This window comes from Felis catus, chromosome B3 (genome assembly GCF_018350175.1).
Source record: "Felis catus isolate Fca126 chromosome B3, F.catus_Fca126_mat1.0, whole genome shotgun sequence".
Classification (NCBI taxonomy): domain Eukaryota; kingdom Metazoa; phylum Chordata; class Mammalia; order Carnivora; family Felidae; genus Felis; species Felis catus.
This window is the reverse complement of record NC_058373.1, coordinates 47,214,113-47,233,690: the sequence shown is the minus strand read 5'-3', so window position 1 is coordinate 47,233,690 and position 19,578 is coordinate 47,214,113. Positions and strand designations below refer to the sequence as shown.

At 37.4% G+C, this 19,578-nt stretch overlaps 1 protein-coding gene across 1 annotated transcript in view; it reads left to right on the top strand.

The window, feature by feature from the left end:
* The window catches only part of TCF12 (transcription factor 12), a 379,017-nt gene extending 360,346 nt beyond the window's left edge, over nt 1-18,671 (top strand). The window contains 5 exon segments of the mRNA XM_045059253.1: nt 144-258; nt 1,426-1,588; nt 6,185-6,417; nt 13,285-13,438; nt 16,318-18,671. Coding sequence (XP_044915188.1) covers nt 144-258; nt 1,426-1,588; nt 6,185-6,417; nt 13,285-13,427 — 654 coding nt within the window. The 3' untranslated portion in view covers nt 13,428-13,438; nt 16,318-18,671.
* Nucleotides 18,672-19,578: the final 907 nt, after the last annotated feature.

Below are 19,578 nucleotides of genomic sequence, written 5' to 3'. Positions count from 1 at the left end.
AGGAAATCCAAAAATGAGAAAACTAGCATCCCAAAAAAGTTGCTAAATTCAGGTAGATATTTTCTCTATTAAACCCATTAAAAGAATTTGAACAATTATTGCCTCTGAACAGTCTTAACTTTTTTTTTTTTTTTTTACTTTAGGTTGGAACTCATCGAGAAGACTCTGTCAGTCTCAATGGCAATCATTCAGTCCTGTCTAGTACAGTCACTGCTTCAAGCTCAGACTTGAACCACAAAACACAAGAAAATTACAGAGGTAACTGTATTGTTGGCTTTCAGCAGTAACGTATACAGAGATAAATAACACTTGGAACACTATCGTCTTTTTTACAAGCAGATTGACATCTGTGAATCAAAAGTCATCTTAGGTGGGGGAATTCCAAACAGTAGTGCTACTGAATGCAGAGGATAGATATTTAGGGTTCCAATTGCCCCATTTGGCTGGGCCAATTGTAGATACTTTGTGATGGATGGAACCACATGCAAACTGTTCAGTACTTACTGGTCGTCTTACATTCTTCTGCTTCTGTCATGTCTCTCTTTCTTATCACTTCCCCTCATGACTAAATCCTCAGGGTCCCAAAAAGCCGTGAGAAATTATTCCAAATACGTTGAGAGCTCTAAATGATGGTAGCTATTATTTAGAATATTATAATTCAACTCGAGAGACAGACAATTCTGTTAGAAACAAACTGTCATAAATGTTAAGTACAAATATATAACTTATGTAAATAGATAATTTATATAAATATAAGTACATATATATAACTAGTGTTAAGACCACCAAAATAAAGTTTTCCCAGGTATATTTAACCATGACACCCATTTTATTGTATTTATCTGAAAAAAATGTTACAACTTACTTCCTTTATTTACCTTAGCATCTTAGAAGTCAGTTTCTAAACTGCATCAAGTTTCTCATCCTAGTTCATTTCTTAAATAGTGCCTTAAAGTAAGTGTCAGAATGACCATCAAGGTCAGACTTTTTCTTTTAAATACGCGCTTTAGGGGCGCCTGGGTGGCTCAGTCAGTTGGGCGTCCGGCTTCGGCTCAGGTCATGATCTCACAGTCCATGGGTTTGAGCCCCACGTGGGGCCCTGTGCTGACAGCTCAGAGCCCAGAGCCTTCTTCAGATTCTGCGTCTCCTCTCTCTGCCCCTCCCCTGACTGGCACTCTGTGTTTGTCTCCGTCTCTCTCAAAAGCAAATAAACATGAAAAAAAAAATTTAAATACAGATGATTTAGAAATCATTTTCTCTAAGGTATGTGTATATGTTCTTTCCAACCTGAATAGTGTATTACCCTACATTTTCAGATTTCCATCAGAGTCCTGTAACAAGTAAGGGCATTCATCATCTAGAAAGCTTTCTACTATCTTAGTTCTAATTCTGGACATTTATTTTGTTTCTTTACCTCTTTGTTAGGTGGCTTGCAAAGTCAGTCTGGAACTGTTGTTCCAGCAGAAATCAAGACTGAAAACAAAGAGAAAGATGAAAACCTACATGAACCTCCTTCATCAGATGACATGAAATCAGATGATGAATCCTCCCAAAAAGATATCAAGGTTTCGTCTAGAGGCAGAACAAGGTATTTGTTACCATCCAGGTATTACATTGCACTCACTTGCCATGGGTGAAAATACTTGGAAAATTGAAGGGTGCCATGCATTTATTAAGTGTCAGATATGTTCTAAATACTATATTGGGACTTTATATATGTTACCTCATTTAGTGCTCACAACATCCCTAAAAAGGGAGGCATATGATGCTGACTCCAAAATTGTTTTCCATCATACCACAGTATTTTAGGGACTCCGTATAAAAAAGAATTACATCTCAGGGCACCTGTGTGGCTCAGTTGATTAAGTGTCTGATTCTAGGTTTTGGCTCAGATCATGATCTCATGGTTTGTGGGTTCAAGCGCCACCACAGGCTCTGTGCTAATGGTGTAGAGCCTGTTTGGGATTCTCTCTCTTTCTCTCTCAAAATAAATGAATAAACTAAAAAAATAATAATAATAAAGAGAATTACATCTCTCTCTTCAATTAGAGGACAAAATAATTAAAACAAGTAAAATTATCCATTGTAGACATTTAGATACATGACATCAATATTTGAATATATTATTTTAAGGCTGTGTATATAAGAAAACTCTATTGTATGATTTAAACTAGAGGACAGCAAACAATGGCCTCTGGGCCAAATCTGGCTCACTGCCTATTTTTATAAATTTTACTGGATCACTGTCACATACCATTCATTTGCATATTATCTGTGACTGCTTTCCCAATGCAATGGCAGGTTTGGGTAGTTGCAGCAGAGGCCAAATGCCCATAAGGCTGAAAATATTTACTTTCTGGTTTACAGAGGAAGTTTTGCCAACTCCTGGTTTAAACAATAATTTGAGAAGAGTATAGAAAGGGAAGTGCTCCAGGTGGACTTATGTTGTTGGGGAAGGTTTTCTAGAAACTGGACTTGACGTTGCTTTATAGCATGGATATTGACACATAGTTCATTAGTTTCAAATGAATTCCAAATTCTTCCCTTAGGTTTTTCTTCTACTTCTACATTAAATTTAGATGGTATATTTTTTGGCATATCCTTTTTAGTATCAATGATATGTATTTATCACATAAAGATATTTAAAACATTGTTCTTTGTATTAAATTAGGGTGCAAAGGAGATTGTGTTAAGTATGGTCGATAAAACTAAAAACATTAAATTGAAAATTATTTTAAAAATTAAACCTTAAGATTCTAATACTGTCATTTTAGTAAGCATTGCATTCAGTTGTATAGGGGCAAGAAGAAGTAAAAATTGGGTCACGGAATCCAGAGACCACTCCTTTGAGACATCTTAATTATTTCATGGTTTTGTTATTCAAGTAGAATTTGAATAGAAACAGTTTGCATCTTCTCATTTTATAGGTCAGAGTTTGGCAAACTTTCTGTGGAAAGGGTAGATGATAGCTATTTTAGGTTTTGTGGGCCTTTTGGTGTCTATCACAACTACTCAGCTCTGCCGTTATAATAAAAGCATCCAGACAGTACATAAACAAATGGGCATGACTCTTCCAATAAAATTTTATGTAAGAAAACAAGGAGCCAGATCATGGGCCATAGGTTACTAAACCTATTATAGATGATCAGAAATTGAGAAGGCAGTAAAACAGGATACTAATAACAGCAACACTTAGTAATTAATAATAATTAATAGGTTAAGCTTACCTGGGTTTGAATTATGGCTCCATCACATACCTGCTGCATGACCCTGGACAAGTTATTAAAGCTCTCTGAACTTTAGTTTCTTTTCCTCTGAAAAGAGACTTTCTATTGCTGGATTCTTACGGAAATAAACTGAAAAATGATGCATATAAAGCCATTTACACACTCTGTTGCATGCAGTACATACTCAGTAAAGGTACTGTACTTACTGTTATCATGATAATTTTAGGTATGTGGTGTAGGCTTGCCTCCATGGAATACCAACCTAGGTCCTTGTCATTACACTGCCACTAATTAGCTGTATGATCCTGAGAAAATCTCTGATTTCTCTGGATCTAGCAGTAGTTCTCAGCCCCATTACATAGAATCCTGAAACTTTTTTTTTTTTGTAAGTTTTTTGTTGTTGTTGTTGTTGTTTGTTTATTTTGAGAGAGAGAGAGAGAGCGCATGTGTGCACGCACACAGGGGAGGGCCAGAGAGTGAGAGAGAGAGAAAATTCCAAGCAGGCTGTGTACTGCCAGCACAAGCCAGATGTGGGGGCTGGATCCCATGAACTGCAAGATCATGACCTGAGCAGAAATCAAGAGTCTGATGCTCAACTGACTGAACCACCCAAGGTGCCCCGGAATCCTAAAACATTTTAGAAATACAGGTTGCCTTGGCACCAACCTAAGCTCACTGTATCAACGTCTTCTGTAGTGGGACCTATGAAACCTTTATTTTTCAAGTGCCCCTGAAGATTGTGATGGTAACCACATTTGGAAACCTTTGGACTCGATGACCTGTAAAGGTTCCTTTGAAGTAAAAGAGCTAGGGATTCCCTATTATCAAAAGAATACTTTTACATAATTGTTGGCAATTAGCTTGTAAAAATCTATTGTGTATTTACCCTTTATTACAGTATTCAAGGTTATTAGAGAAGAGAAAACATCTATTCTTTGCACATTATTTCAAGGTTCTGAGAGACTCTGCTCAGTTGGTCATTTCTGATATAAAATAGAATTTTCTAAAAGTTATTCCAATGCATCCTCAATTTTTTTATCTGATTATTTAGTCCATTTTCACTACAGAAATTTGGAAAATACAGAACACAAAAATCGCAAGAAACTTTACTACCAAGATTTAACCACTGTTTACTTTTTAAGGAATATTTCTTTTTCCATAAACACAATTTAAATGGGAACTAAACTGAATTTATGTTTTATAATGTCAACTTTTATTTCATATAACAGTGTATTTTTAACATTTTCATCTGTCCCTGAGTTTTCTCAAACATGGTTTTTTTTTCTTTGTTTTTGTTTTTAGCCAGGTTTATTGAAATTTAGTTCACCTATAATAAAATACACCAATTTTAAGGGTACAGTTTTTGTCCTTTGACAAATGTATATGGTCTTAATAACTACTACCATATTAATAGAGAATATTACTACCACCCCAAAAAGTTTCCTTATACCCCTTGGTAATCAGTACCCTTTTTCCATCCCCTGGCAGCCATTGATCTGCTTTCCATTGCTACAGTTTTGTCTTTTCTAGAGGTTCATGTAAATCATACAGTATGTAGTCTTGTGTCTGGCATCTTTTAGTTAGCATAGTCTGAAGCTTAATTTTTAGAGGCTACATAGTAGGTAGTTGTCTGGATGTACTGTGCTTTATTTAACCTGTCTCCTATTATTGGACTGCAGTTAGTTGCTAAAGTAAATAATTGTGTGATCAATTTTTACATAAAATCCTATGAACATCTCTAATTATATCCTTAGGATGAATTTCTAAAGTTGGAATTGCTGATCAAGATGTAATAAACATTTTAAAGCTTTGGATATTTTGCCAGTTTGTCCTTCAAAAAAATTGTTCCAGTTTACCCATGTTTTAAAATCATTGCCACTGATGATATTTCTCTGTGAAACAAAAAGTAGTCCTTTTCTGAGATCCTTCTCTCATCCTCTACCTTTAGCTTGTCTTTCTCCTTTTCACCAGGTGCCTGCTAGAAGATATTTAAGAAGATGGGTTAGGCAAGTTAGAATGCTTTAGTGTACTGGGACAGTGCTTCTCAAACCTTAATGTACATATGAACCAGCCAGGGATCTTGTTAAAATGTAACTTCCAATTTGTAGGCTTGCAGTAGAACTTAAGAGTTTATGGGGCTTGGGGGGGTTTTATTGGGGGAAGGGGGTTAATGTTTGTTTATTTTTGAGAGAGAGAACAAGCGAGCGCAAGCGGATGAGGGGAAGAGAGAGACTGAGACACGGAATCAGAAGCAGGCTCCAGGCTCTGAGCTGTCAGCACAAAGCCCAACATGGGGCTCGAACTCACAAACAGTGAGATCATGACCTGAGCCAAAGTTGGATGTTTAACCCACTGAGCCACCCAAGCACCCTTGAGAGTTTGTTTTTAACAAGCTCCCGATAATGCTGATTCTGATGATCACAGTCTGAGTAGCAAGGTGCTAGAATATTATGTAGTCATTCAAATTATGTTTATGAAGAGTGGTGCTGGTATAGAGATGACTTTATGTTATAATGCACAGTGAAAATGCATTTAAAAATGTATGTGGTAGGGGCGCCTGGGTGGTTCATTCGGTTAAGAGTCCGATTCCTGATTTCAGCTTAGGTCATGGTCTCACACTTTCATGGGTTTGAATCCTGTGTAGGGCTCTGCGCTGACAGTGCGAAGCCTGCTTGGAATTCTCTCTCTTCCTCTCTCTCTGTCCCTCCCCTACTCGCTCTCTCTCAAAATAAATAAGCTTTAAAAATATATGTGGCATAATTTCAACTATATAACTGTGCATAAAATAAAGACTGGAAAGATATATATATAATCATGTTAAGTATAACTGTTACTACTGTTTGGTAAAATTTGTAGATAAGTTTCATTTCCATCTTTATACTTTATGATTTTATATAATAAGCACATCATATTTTATAGGGAATCTAATAGACATTGTTGTTTACTTTGTTTTCTAGCAGTACTAATGAAGATGAGGATTTGAACCCAGAACAGAAGATAGAAAGGGAGAAGGAAAGGCGGATGGCTAACAATGCCAGAGAACGTTTACGTGTGCGGGATATTAATGAGGCATTCAAAGAGCTTGGTCGAATGTGTCAGCTCCATTTAAAGAGTGAAAAACCCCAAACAAAACTCCTTATTCTTCATCAGGCCGTGGCAGTCATCCTTAGTCTAGAACAGCAAGTCAGAGGTAAGTAGGTTCAGCAGAGATGCATAACTATTCTGCCTTAGGTAGGCAGACATTTCTTTTTCCACTTTCTCTTCTGCTTAGGAAGTTGTCTATGAATTCAACTAGTACTTCTGCCACTGCATCATCTGGATCACGTTTTCTCTGTAGTTCTTCCACCTCCATCTCACAGTAGTGGTCAATATCTGTATGCTCAATGCTTCCCACAAACCAGTAGAGTGCAGTCTTACAAATGTTGCAGGGAATAGCCAGCCTCTGCTCACTGCTCAGCATTAGTGCTTTCTGCCCCTTTGTCCTTGTTCTTACTGAATCTGGTCTTCCACACTGTTAAATTTACCTGCCTAGACCTGCTTCCTTCCCTGCTGCTCTCTGTCTTCCCCATTCTCTGTACTATATTTCTTGCCTGCTTTACCCTGGGCCATTTATTATAATGGCCCTGCTGATCAATAGAATGCTTGATCATGGCCCCTCCTGGCTTTACTTAATATGAATGTCCTATATACCCAAGTCAAAAAGGTCTCAAGGTTTTTTTGTTGATCCCTGATCAGGAATGCCATGAACTTCTTGGCCTAATATGCCCTGACATGTTTGAGTGTCTCTAAGAGACACATGTATGGTTTATCCTGGCTCATCCACTGCTGGCTCAGACAACTGCCCCAACGGTTTTATCTTTCAGGAAATTTGATGGAATCTTGAAGAAGCTTTCAAACTTCATTTTTTGAACAAGCATTTATTGTTCACCTCTTCTGTCCCAGTCACCTATATGCTAGATCCTAGGTTACCGATTAATATGAGCTTCCTGCCCTTGAAAGGTTTTACCATTGAGCTTGATATTTTTCATATACCTATTTGTCTTCTTATCCAGAGTTATGAATGTTTTGTCCTAAGTCTTTTTACAAAGAATTATAGGTGTGGCGTTGGGTTCTAGACCCTACCTCTAACCTCTCTTCATTAAGAGCAACTCTATCTTTCTGATGTACTGGATATTTATGTAGGGTTTTATTTAAAGAAAGTTGGAAAAGGAAAAAGAATAGGAGTAGGACATACACTTGACAGCTATAATTGTGGATGACCCTCAGCATTTGGTCACAGAAAGAATACTATTTCTGAGGAAACCAGAGTTGGAGAACTTGAACGCACTTGCAGAAAAACTTAGTAATTAACTGATCCATCCACTTCCCTCCAGTATATTTAATAAGAATGATGAGTAGATTATTTCATGCATAACCAATCTACCATTAAAACCAGATACTTGCTCCTAATAAGGCCTTTGGAATATGTGTAAAGGGTAAATGTTAATGAAACCTGATTTTCAAAAATGTATGAACTCCCTTGGGATGTTCATAAAGACAGTCTGATTGTTGCCTGCTCATCTGTAGCAGGATCAGTGGTTTCTTGAGCCTTCAATATCTCCTGTCACTTTATCAAAGTTTTTTTTGTGTTTGTTTGGTTTGGTTTTAATGTGTCTGACACCTTTTGTCTCACTCTGAAGGCAGTGAAGCACCCGTGTTTAGTGATCCCAGTACATCCATCCTGCTGCTCTGCAGACCCAGGATATTTTCTACCCTGACTCTACCCAGCCATTTACTGTCAAGACCATTCCTACCACCTGGACTGTCTGGACAGCAGTGGTGCCAAAACTTACTCCTGTATAGTACCTTTCCTTCCCACTGTTTATTAGAGCTAGAATACAGAATATTCTTAGCTTTTTGTTTAAGATCAGAGGTTCCTACTCTCAGACCTAAGTCATCAATGAGAAATACCTCTGTGTTTGGAAAAGTTATAAACTCCACCATGCCTGGGGGGATCTTATTCATTCACTTGCAAGATTTGACTTTGTAGTGGTTCCATACAAGTAGCTAGGACAGGAAAGCTGAGTCTGAAACAAGATGTAACATCTAGGCTCATCCAACTGCGTTATAACTTTCTGGTCACTGTTAATGGGTACTGACTTTCTTCCACAGTTCTGGAAAGCTCTTTATAGGGAACCACTGACTGATTAGAGTTTGAACAGAATTTAAAATACACTGAAATATAGGGGCACTTGGGCGGCTCAGTCGGTTAGCTTCCGACTTCAGCTCAGGTCATGATCTCGCGGTTCGTGGGTTCAGGCCCCATGTCAGGTTCTGTGCTGACAGCCTGGAGCCTGCAGCCTGCTTCAGATTCTGTGTCTCCCTCTCTTTCTGCCCCTCACCTGCTCATGCTCTCTCTCTCTTTCTGCCCCTTCCCTACTCTCTCTCAAAAATAAATAAACATTAAAATACACTGAAATATAACCTCATTAGGGGCAACTTTCCTATTCATAAAAGCCTACCACCTTCCTCCCACTCTTACACTCTGGGCTTCAGAGCCCAGAGCTTTTATTTTACAGCTTTAATGTAAAAGCCTTGGGATCCATGCAGGCTCCTTCTTGAAAGGCACTCTGATGGCTGTCTGTCAAACAGGATTTAGAACCCTTCATGCAGCCCATATACCTGCGCTTTGCTATGGCAGCACCTTTAGAGTTTAGTATAGCCACTGTCCTTCTCTGGACTTTATCTCTAGCAGTTGTGAGTTATTTTGGTAACCTGTTTATTTTTGGCAGCCTCTTTATCCCTGCAAGGGTTTCACCCACTGGTCACTGGGCCCAGCAATTTCTAGAAAGGTACACATTTTGTTTACATGACTACTTTGGACATTCTCTGAAGTCTTGTGCTCACCTTCTGCCTTGGGATAGTGCTTCAAGACTGTATCTGGCTATCTACAACCTGTCTTCCCTGGACAAGTGGCTATATATATCAGGAGGGCAATCAGCAGTGTATTCTGGAGAAGAGCAGGAGGAGTGGCTTCCCTTCCAAGCCTCAGATTTTGTCAAAGCATTTTTTTTGCCTTGGTACCTCACATACCAAATTCCATCTGGTCCCTGCCATTGCCAATTTAGGCCTTTCCATTATGACCAGTATAATGTTAACATTACAATTTTGCTGATCAATAGATTTTACATATTACTTTCAAGTTTGTACTTTCAGCTTTACTAATGATTAGATTAATGGTCAGACATTTCCTCCTCAGATTCTTTCACAGGTCTACTCAGTCAGCTTACTTCCCTTCCAGTGATAATTTGTGGACAATAGAACTATTAGGATTTTAGTTTCCTGGTGTCTTAGGAAGTTTGAAGATAAGTGAGCAAGGACAGTGGTTCCCAAATCTGACTGGTCCCAGAATCACCTGAAGCTTTTCCTTTTCCCAAATTTCCAGACCCTCCCCTCAGGATATTTTAATTTAGTTGAAATGATTTGATAATAGCATATTCATAGTCTTAGCATATTCATTGGTAATACTCCTTACTAAATCTCCCCTGAAATGAATAAAAATAAAATTAGTCCACAAGGATAAATGGGAGAGAAGAAAGCATAGCAAATGAGAGAGCAAAATATGTATATATGATGGAAAGTAGACAAAGTAGTGGTAATTAACTTATTTAGAAGGAAGAAATTAAGTGGAGCAGGGAGGGATATACCAACAAGAAGCAGATAATTTTGTTCCACAAAGCTCCTAGCCCCTGAAAGGCTCTATTCTTTGGAAAAGGCAGAAGTCAAGCATTACCTGAAAACAGGAAGATTAACTGCAGGTCTGTCTGCTATGGAAAAGTTGTATCCCTGTGAGTCAAAATATTAACAGAATTCTGGACAAATAATGCTGGGTTACAGGAGATAGTGTAGCAGTGTATTTCTCTGAAGAGAAATAATTTTCAATCTAGAATTCTGTGTGTAGTCAAACCATTAACCAAAGAGTGAAGAACAGAATAAAGATATTTCAGATATGCAAAGGCTTTAAAATTTTACCTCCCATGTGCATGTTCTCAGAAAGCTTCTGGAACCTATGCTGTAGGTAACCAATAAAGACAAAGGCATGGGAGCCAGGAAACAAAGATTCCAGCACAAGTGAGCATCAAAAGGAAATCTCATGACAAGATCTGCTAGGCCTAGAAAATCAAGGTGCCTATTAGTCCACATTGAAAATAGAAGATGGTTAACTGCAGAAGAAAGTTTTCCAGGGAAAGAAGATGGAATTAATAGATGATACGATGGTGTCTTTGAGGTTTTAAGATAAAAAAAAATGTTGACAGGCATTTGTTAGATCTGTTGGAGCATGGGTATGAGGACAAAATTAGTATTACTAGCAAATCAAAAGCAAGGCAACTATTAACTAGAGGAAAAGCAAAAAGTCATATGAGCAAGGAAACAATGTAAAATTCTTGACTTGTGTGTTTGTCCACATAGTTATTATAAGAAATATTTACTTAGTCATAATAATGTAAGAAGTGACTATGGAGTTAGCCAAAATTTGAGCTTTGGGTAGGTTGGCTCTCTTATAATTAATGAAATGTGAGAGAGACCATCACTTCTCATGCCCTGCAGGTAATGTCTTTCTTCTACTCACCTGTACATCAGGCCTTCTGGCTACTTAATATATTTGCTATGGGCTGCTCTCACATACCAGAAAGTATTAAAAAACACTAGCATTTGCCTTTTTTGGATCAAACTTCACATTTTCTAGAGCTTACTGTAGTATTTTCTTGGTTCTTCCAGCCTTTAGTGTTCTTTGACTAACTGGCTTACAGGATCTTGCCTAACTTGAGTTTTTGCTTCTGGTCCTTTCTAGCTATTCTGATCATGCCTGCTAGATCCTCATGTGACACAAGGTCATAGTTAGCTAACAGCAATGTTTTATTGTAAGAGCAATGTGAGCCTTCTTATGAGAAAAATGTGAACCTGTTTCAATTGGAAAACTTTCAGTTCTCGCTTTCTCCTCTTTGGATTTAACATGTTAATTTATGCCCTCTTTTTGGTCTCTTTAGTCATTAGACTGCTGCCTGCCCAGTAAAGGGATGTGACACTTAATAAAAAACAAAAATCTTGGGGTGCCTGAGTGGCTTCGTTTGTTAAGCATCTGGCTTTGGCTCAGTACATGATCTCACTGTTTGTGAGTTCGAGCCCTGCATTGGACTCTGTGCTGACAGCTCAGAGCCTGGATCCTGCTTTATATTCTTTGTTTCCCTCGCTGCCCCTCCCCTGTTTGTGCTCTGTCTCTGTCTCTCAAAAATAAATAAATGTTAAAAAATTTTTTTAAAAACTATTCTTATTAGTTAGAGGTGCACAATTACTTGTTAAGAAAGCAGTTCCTGATATTTTTACATAATGATGAACATGCCTTTTTATTCTACTACTTATCCTGATAAGTGTGTACCTTTCTTTCTTCATTGATCTTCCTCATTTTATAGGCTTCATGTCTTTTCCTAAATGCAGGAGCTGAGAAAGTGAGAACTCTAAGATGAAATTTTATCATTACGTATGAGTAACAGTCAGTAAACTAGATTTACCATAATAAATACTGTTTTCATTATAAACAAGTTTTTTTAAGATTTTTTTTTTTTTAACATTATATACTTAGGTCTTCTCCACACCCAACATGGGGCTCAAACTGACAACTTTGAAATCAAGAGTCGCATACTCTACCGACTGAACCAGCCAGATGCCCTAAGATTTTTGTTTAAGTTTATTATTTTGAGAGAGAGAGAGAAAGTGTGTGAGTGAGAAAGAGAGAGAGAGAGCAGGGGAGGGGGCTTATAGAGAGAGGGAGAGAGAATCACAAGCAGGCTCCATGTTGTCAGCCAGAGCCCAACATGCAGCTCAAACTCAGAAACAGTGAGATCATGACCTGAGCTGAAACCAAGAGTCGGACACTTAACTGACTGAACCAACCAGGCACAACCCCCCTTCCAAAGATTACTTTTAAGTGATCTCCACACCCAGTGTGGGGCTCAAAACCATAACCCCAAGATCTAGAGTTACATGCTCCACCATTGAGCCAGCCAGGTGCCCCTTCATTGCAGACTAAGTGATCCTTTTATATTACATTAATTAGGACATTTTTAGTCAGTTTATAAAAATATATAAAACAACTTTTCACTTACGCTTTATGTTATTATCAGAAACAAAAAACCAGAAGCTGTCATGAGTTGGATATCTTGTGCTTAAAAGTCACTTAAAAGTGCTTAAAAGAAAATATAACATGATAAGTAATTCTCACATGGATTTTGATCCAGTAGGTCTCCAGTGCAATGGATTTTCTTTCCTTTTATTTTGCATAGTAAGACCCACTACTTTTAAAAATGCCCACTTCAAAAGTTCCATCTAGTTGTCTCTGCTATCTTATATACAAAGCAGTAGAGAAGGTTTTTATCACCCTTTTAATCACACCTCTAGCTATAGAAAAAAACCAGTCATATTATATATATATATATATATATGTATATATATATATATATATATATATATATGCACGAGATATGTACCAGCTACCTCTTTCCCTAGAGGAGTTGGCACATTTTTTATAGAAGATTGGCTGAGGGTACCTATTTCATCATTTTCTGAACTGATAAAAGTCTAGGTAAAGCACAGATGTCTCTCTCCAGGTACATGGAGAATGTCAGCATCTATATCAATCCCATGTACCATGTCTTAGCAGGATAGTGAGGAGACTTTGTAGACTAACATCAGCACTTGCCAAAATGTTTGAAGCAATAAAAGAACTGCCTTTGGAGGTTGATGTAGATGAAATCAAACACTTGAAGACTAAAGCATAAGTAGAAAAGGAGAAAACACCAAATACTAAAAAGCTTAAGCCTGGAGGTTCATGTAATCCGGGCGTTTGTGGGAGCACATCGTTGTTGCCTTTGTGTGATGTTATTCAGTGTGGAAATGAAGTTGCAGAGAGGTAATATCCACAGAAAGAAAATAGAAGAGCAATTTGTTCAGTTTAAGACCTAAGAGTCCCTGATTCATAACTAATGACTATAATGATAAAAATTATTTTCCCCTGTTTCAGAGAGGAACCTTAACCCCAAAGCAGCCTGCCTTAAGAGAAGGGAAGAAGAAAAAGTTTCTGCCGTATCGGCAGAGCCGCCAACCACACTGCCAGGAACCCATCCTGGGCTTAGTGAAACTACCAACCCTATGGGTCATATGTAAACATCAGCCAGGTAAGTATGAGTATGAAAAGAAACAACAAGAATTTACCTGATTCATCTTAAACTGAGTTAGAACCTTTGAACAGAATTCTCTGGTGCAATGGTAATGCTAAAGGTCACATGTAATTTGAAATCCCAACAGTTTCTTTTCTGTGATATCACCATACTTAGAAAGCCAGTGTCCTTTAATATCAGATTACTGTTCAGTGTGATAGTATCCTGTGATTTATGAAGAATTTTGGGTTCTCCTGCTCTGGATCATCATGTGTACACTCTCACATGAGTATTATTCTGATCCAAGAAGAAAATAGTGCAGTGACTCATCTGTCAAATACTTTTGCTGCCGCTCATACTCCTCATTTCTCTACTCAAAAAATACTTGACTGTGATCATCAACCAGTTTTTTGTTAATCCACCTACCTCTTCTTATCATGAAATCTTTATACACAAAAGAGGCACTGTTTGCTTCCATTTGGAACGACAATGCAGGCTTGTAATATGCATCTTTCTTCCCTTGTAAGGCTATTAATTATACCTTTTGGAATCTAGTGAACGTAAAGGTATTACATACGATAGAACCACAGTGCCCTTCTCTGTGGAATTTTACATGTTGAAAAGCTGTTCTTTTATCTTTCTGTTCATGGAGTAAACACAATTCGCTTCTGTATGATTTTTTTGTTTAACAAAATGACAAAGGTAATAGGAGTTTTTGCCCAAGTAGTTAATGTGAATCATCTTTTTTCTTAACTATATACAGGTACATGATCTATAATAATCTAAGTTGTAGTTATTATTTAGGTGGCAGAAACTAATATAGATTATAATTAAATATTTGGGACACTAGCACTTTAACTGGCAGCATGGATTAGGAATACATCTCTGGGAACCTCATTCATATAATCTGCTTGCAGCAGGGTGTAGTTCTTTTCCCAGTTTCATCAACATATTAAAAGCAGTAAGGTAAAGCTGAGTGGGTGGGAGGGAGGTGTGGAGCACAAAAAAATATGAAGTGCACTTTCATTTGGTTAGCTTTGCGCCTATCTCATTTTGGGCTGAAAGTGTAGAATTTGATAGCATATTTTGTAAACTACAAACATTACTCAATTCACCTTTTCCTGAAGAATTTGGTTCCTACCACCTCTACATGTATCCTTCCTGAGATCAAACTAGACCAATACTAAAGATTTCATTCGGGGACAAAATGAAAAAAAGTTAATGTAATTATTTGTCATTTATAATTATAACACTAGCACACTGGAGAAAACCAAAACCACCTCCCCCACAAAAAATATCCAGCAACCTAATTATGCATATCAAAGAGAGACTTCAAGCAAGAGCTAGTTAGCTTACAGATCCTTAACACAAGCTATGTTTAATATTTTGTGGAAAATGTAGAATATCATGAGAAAATAGACTTTAAAGTTTTAAAATAAAAACACGCCATTGTTCCTCAATGCAAAAGTGACTTTCTAAATTGTCAGTTCATTTTAAAGAAAAGTGATGAAAGGTTATTTGTGATGCTCAGGTCCCAGGTAGCCACCAGGCTGTGAAAAGAGCTGTCAGATTTATCGAGCTGTCAGATTTATCACAAAGCCTGTGTCTCTCTCTAGTTGTACCTGTTTCCTCTTACTCTCCTTTCTGGTCCCTCTCCAGCTCTTTCTCCTTCAGGTCTGTCTCCCTACCTCACATCTCTTCCCCTGTTTACTTCCTTTTCTATTATGGCTTTTCTATATCTCCTACTGCTTTCATGTCTCTACCCTTATCTCTAGAATGAGGAAATTCCCACACTTAGGGTAAAATTAAACCTGAGCATTCTTACCTGTCAAAAAGAGATCAAGAATCCTTTAAAAAAAAAAAGTTTCAGGATTATAAGAAATGCAGTAAATGAATTTGGTTCCATAACATTTTATAAGTTAGTGTTTATTATCTTAACATATGTTTTAAAAGTTGCTAATTTCATAAAGGTGGTTATCTGGTTTCACCTGATAACATTCAGTTCTTTATAGAACTAAATAACAGATTAAAACCAGCAAAAGACTGGCCAGCAGGAAAATGACTGCTAAAACAAAAATGGCTGATAAATGGCCTTGGGGTGACTGACCCTAAAAGCACAGATTTTGCCACCACATAATATAAAGCCAAGTAGCTTTGAATATCTCAGTTATCCATTTCTAAGAGCATAACTCTATTAGGAAACAGTACTGTTGTTAGTTTAATAAAGATGTGAAAGGTGTGATTCTTGGTAAGATTATTGTCATCAAAAATGACTAACGTGGAAAATTTCAGTGTTAACAACTATGTGTATTGAGACTATAAGTGTGTAAAAAATTTGTACTAATACTAGTAAAGTTTAATAATTCATTCACTCATTGAACATTTATTGAGGATCTTCTAATGGACTGGGAATAGGGACCAGTGTGAAAACAAATACCAAATGGTCCTAACTTCAGAAACTTGCTGCTTAGAGAAGATGTATAAACTATGAACACAGTATGGTGGACTGGATGTATCAGTAAAGGGATGCTTTCACATTGTCTCTCCACTGAGAAATGAACGAGTAGAACCTCAGAGCTCAGGTATTGCCAACTTGAGTGTTGCATACCATTCAAAATAAAAGTTTGCATAATTGCCCCAGCTGTCGTATAATCCTGTATCTTGTGATTGCTGTAATCACGTGATCTCCTTTAAAAATCTTACCACACCATTTCAATTACACCTTAAAAGCAATTCTGAAACTCTTTTATAAGTCATTGAGCAGACTGCTAATTTAGAATAAACCTGGTATAAATGAGAAATATCAATATCGATTTGTTTTTTTCTGGGGAGGTATTTATTTTTAACAGTGATATCCTAATTGGTTCTGTTCTTTCTCTTGGCTCTCCCTGCCACAGTTCCAGAGTTATCAGTAGGCTAGATAGAAGGTGACCTCTCCTCATAAGGACTTGGACAACTCAGATTATCTGAAGACACAAACCTGTTAGGAGGGAGAAGAAAAAACAAAACACTTGAAGCAAGAAACTCAAATGTAATCCTACGATCAAAGCAACTGGTCAACACTTCCATCAGAAGTGAAGATAGGAAGCTCATCAGATAGAACGTCAGCCCGTGAAATGTTTGCAGCATGTCATTTTGTTGCAAGCAGTGTGTCGCTTCTGCACAATCAGAGACTGTCTCGTTCTCTCCACTCACCGTGGAAGTTGCCTTGTGCCTAAACTGAATTGACAAATGCATTGTAACTACAAATTTTATTTATTGTTATGGAACTGTAAGGTCTACATATAAAGGGAAAAAGTTAATGTGGAAAGCTGATCTATACTCAGCTGATGCCAGCATTCGTTAAAGCTGTTCACGTGCAGAACAAAGCAGTGACAACCATTGGCCCTTAGCATTCCCGGCATACCTATTAGTGTCTTAAAAAGGAAGGGAAAAGTCTTTTGTTTGCCCTCTCCTATCCTTTTGCCATATGAATAGTGTTTTCCATGAAATAGGAAAATATTACTTGGTATAGCATTTCTCTCACTCTCATTTTTTCATTCATTTTTATTTTCTCTTTGTGGGTGTTATATTTGGTCTCTGAATCTGAATAGTTAATGGTCACAATCCAGAATCCTCATGTAGCCCTATGTGCTTTGCATATTTACCTTACAAAAATCAACAGAGACCATCTGTGACCATACCCTAGCTAAGATTTTAAAGGGGGAAATTTTGTCCCCTAGATTTTCCCCAAAATAAACATTGCTTTATTTCTAATAATAACCAAGACTTTTCAAGCTTCTAGGTTTCATAGTAAAGCTTGTAATAGCAAGAGTGTAAATTACAAGGGAAGAATCTACTTAGAAATTGCTTTGTTTTCCAAGCAGTAAGTACTACATATAGTACTTGTAAAGTGTTAGCTGTAAGTAAGCACAAAATGGATTTAAAATACAAAGAAGATTTTCAGGCTGTGATTATGGTGACTGTAACAAAACCCAGTAGTCACCGAGGCAGGTAGTGTGATAAATGAACACAGCACTCTGAGGCTAATTACCTAATGGAATACAAGAGCAATGGTCACCCGTGTTTCCTTATCCTCGCCTTTATTTCTCTGTCACTTGGATGGCTGGTCAATGGGGAGGAATTCAGTGGGTGATTTAATCAACCGCAAACCATCTGCCCCTGTCCCAAGAAGATGAGCCAGATTAGCAGTAAACCAGTGCTTGTCGGTCCATCTTAGCACAGTACATTAAGGCACCCCTCTGTTTCTAATCCTTCAGAGTTGTTTTTTAAGATATCATAATCACTTTGAACTTCCATGAAATCTGTCTTCCACCACAACAGCCCTGGGAGAGAAAAACATGCTAAACAAGGTTGTCTTGGCTTAATAATTCCTTATGGCCAATATCAACAAAGGCAGTCAGCACACAGAAGAAAGGACCCAAATCACTATGTAACTCAAAGATTTCTGTTAATTTGAAAGAACAAAAACAATTAAGACAGGACTTCAGATCCTCCAATCAGGATGATTCCTAACAAATCGGTCTTTTGTGAACTTAGTGGACTTTTTGGTTACTTTAATTTGCATATATTCTCCAATTACATCAGACTCTATCTGTGGCCTTGTTCTTCATTTCAGTGTTAATCAGCTAAACAGAAGTCGTTGCTTATGATGTGTGAGTGAACATACGCCACTGCCTGGCCTTTTTTTCTTCAGAGCTTGTTGTCTTTTTCGCTATATTAGACTTTGCAGTATGCCCAGAAGCTTTCCTTCATAAAATAGAAAGAAAAAAACATTTGGCTTATTTTTCACTGTAGCTAGTCTTTTATACAATAATCTTGTAAGAAAATTTCTTGAATTCTAAATATTACTCTTTCTAGATTTTTGAAATCGAAAAGTTTTCAGTAAAAAGTTTCTTACTTTATTTTATTATATTAGGTAGTAAAAATGTAGGGTTATTTACCATAACCTGTTCATTAATATCAGAAATTTACAATAGCATTTTAAGACCATAGTAGGATTCTAGCATACCGTGTAGTACCTATGGAGTATTGTAAGAGCTAATTGTCCGAGATGAATTGCTTCTCATCTTGTTCTCCAGTTTCCATTGTTGGTTTATTGCAGATTTGTATCCTGTGTCAAATTCAAGGTATTATTGATAAACCTTTTCAACCAGCAGCAAGAAGTTCAAAATTTTTTCTGTCACTGTAACAGAAAACACAATATGTATATAACATTTATGTAGCAATAAATGTGCCATCTTTTTTTTAACATAGTAAACTAGTGAGTTTTTTACATTCCTCTCTCAAAGAATAATGCATTTTGTTCTTTTCTCCATCTCATTCCTTCCACACTGCTTTGCTTTTTTCTCCCCAGCTTTGTTGACACATAATTGACATAGCATTGTGTAAGTTTAAGGTGGACAATATAATGATTTGAGACCTGCATATATTGCAAAATGATTACCACAGTAAAGTTTTAACGTATCCATCACCTCACATAATTGCTTTTTCTGTGTGTGTGGTGACAATTTTTCAGGCTGACCGTGCTTTTCATAATCTGCATTATTTACGACATTATCTGGGAGGCCCGTCAGGATAGAATCAGGCTTGTGGAGCCAAGCTGGTAATCTACTTTGTAGTTGCCCTGGCTTGTGTATTTCTCCCCTTGCCCTCTCTACTGATTGTGGCCTTTTTAGCCTTTTCCTGGAGGTTGACCAAACTTTGATTAGTAGTTAAAATCTCTTCTGCAGATTGAGAAAAAAGCAAAGATGGAAAAACATACAAATGAGGCTTTTCAAATTAACAATTTTTGAAGTACTTTCACATTTTATATCCCTTTTCTCACAAATGCCTATGTCATAATTAGAAAATGTTATTATTTACTGTTTTCAGATAAAAAGCTCTGCTTTCATCTAGGTTTTCCCACATACCCGCACCCACCCGTCACCACCACAGATATATGTAGAGACTATCCGTGAGGACTTAGTGCCAAGCAAGAACCGGAGATGAACCATGGACAAACATTTTCGCACAAACTTTCCGTATGGCCTGTGTGTAAGATGCCTATGATTGTGATCACACTCTCTTGGGATCCTGGCACATTGCTTCTCTCGGTTAATTGTGAAGTCCACTGTTCACCTTGGGAGGCCCAACAGATCATTTTACTAATCGTGGGA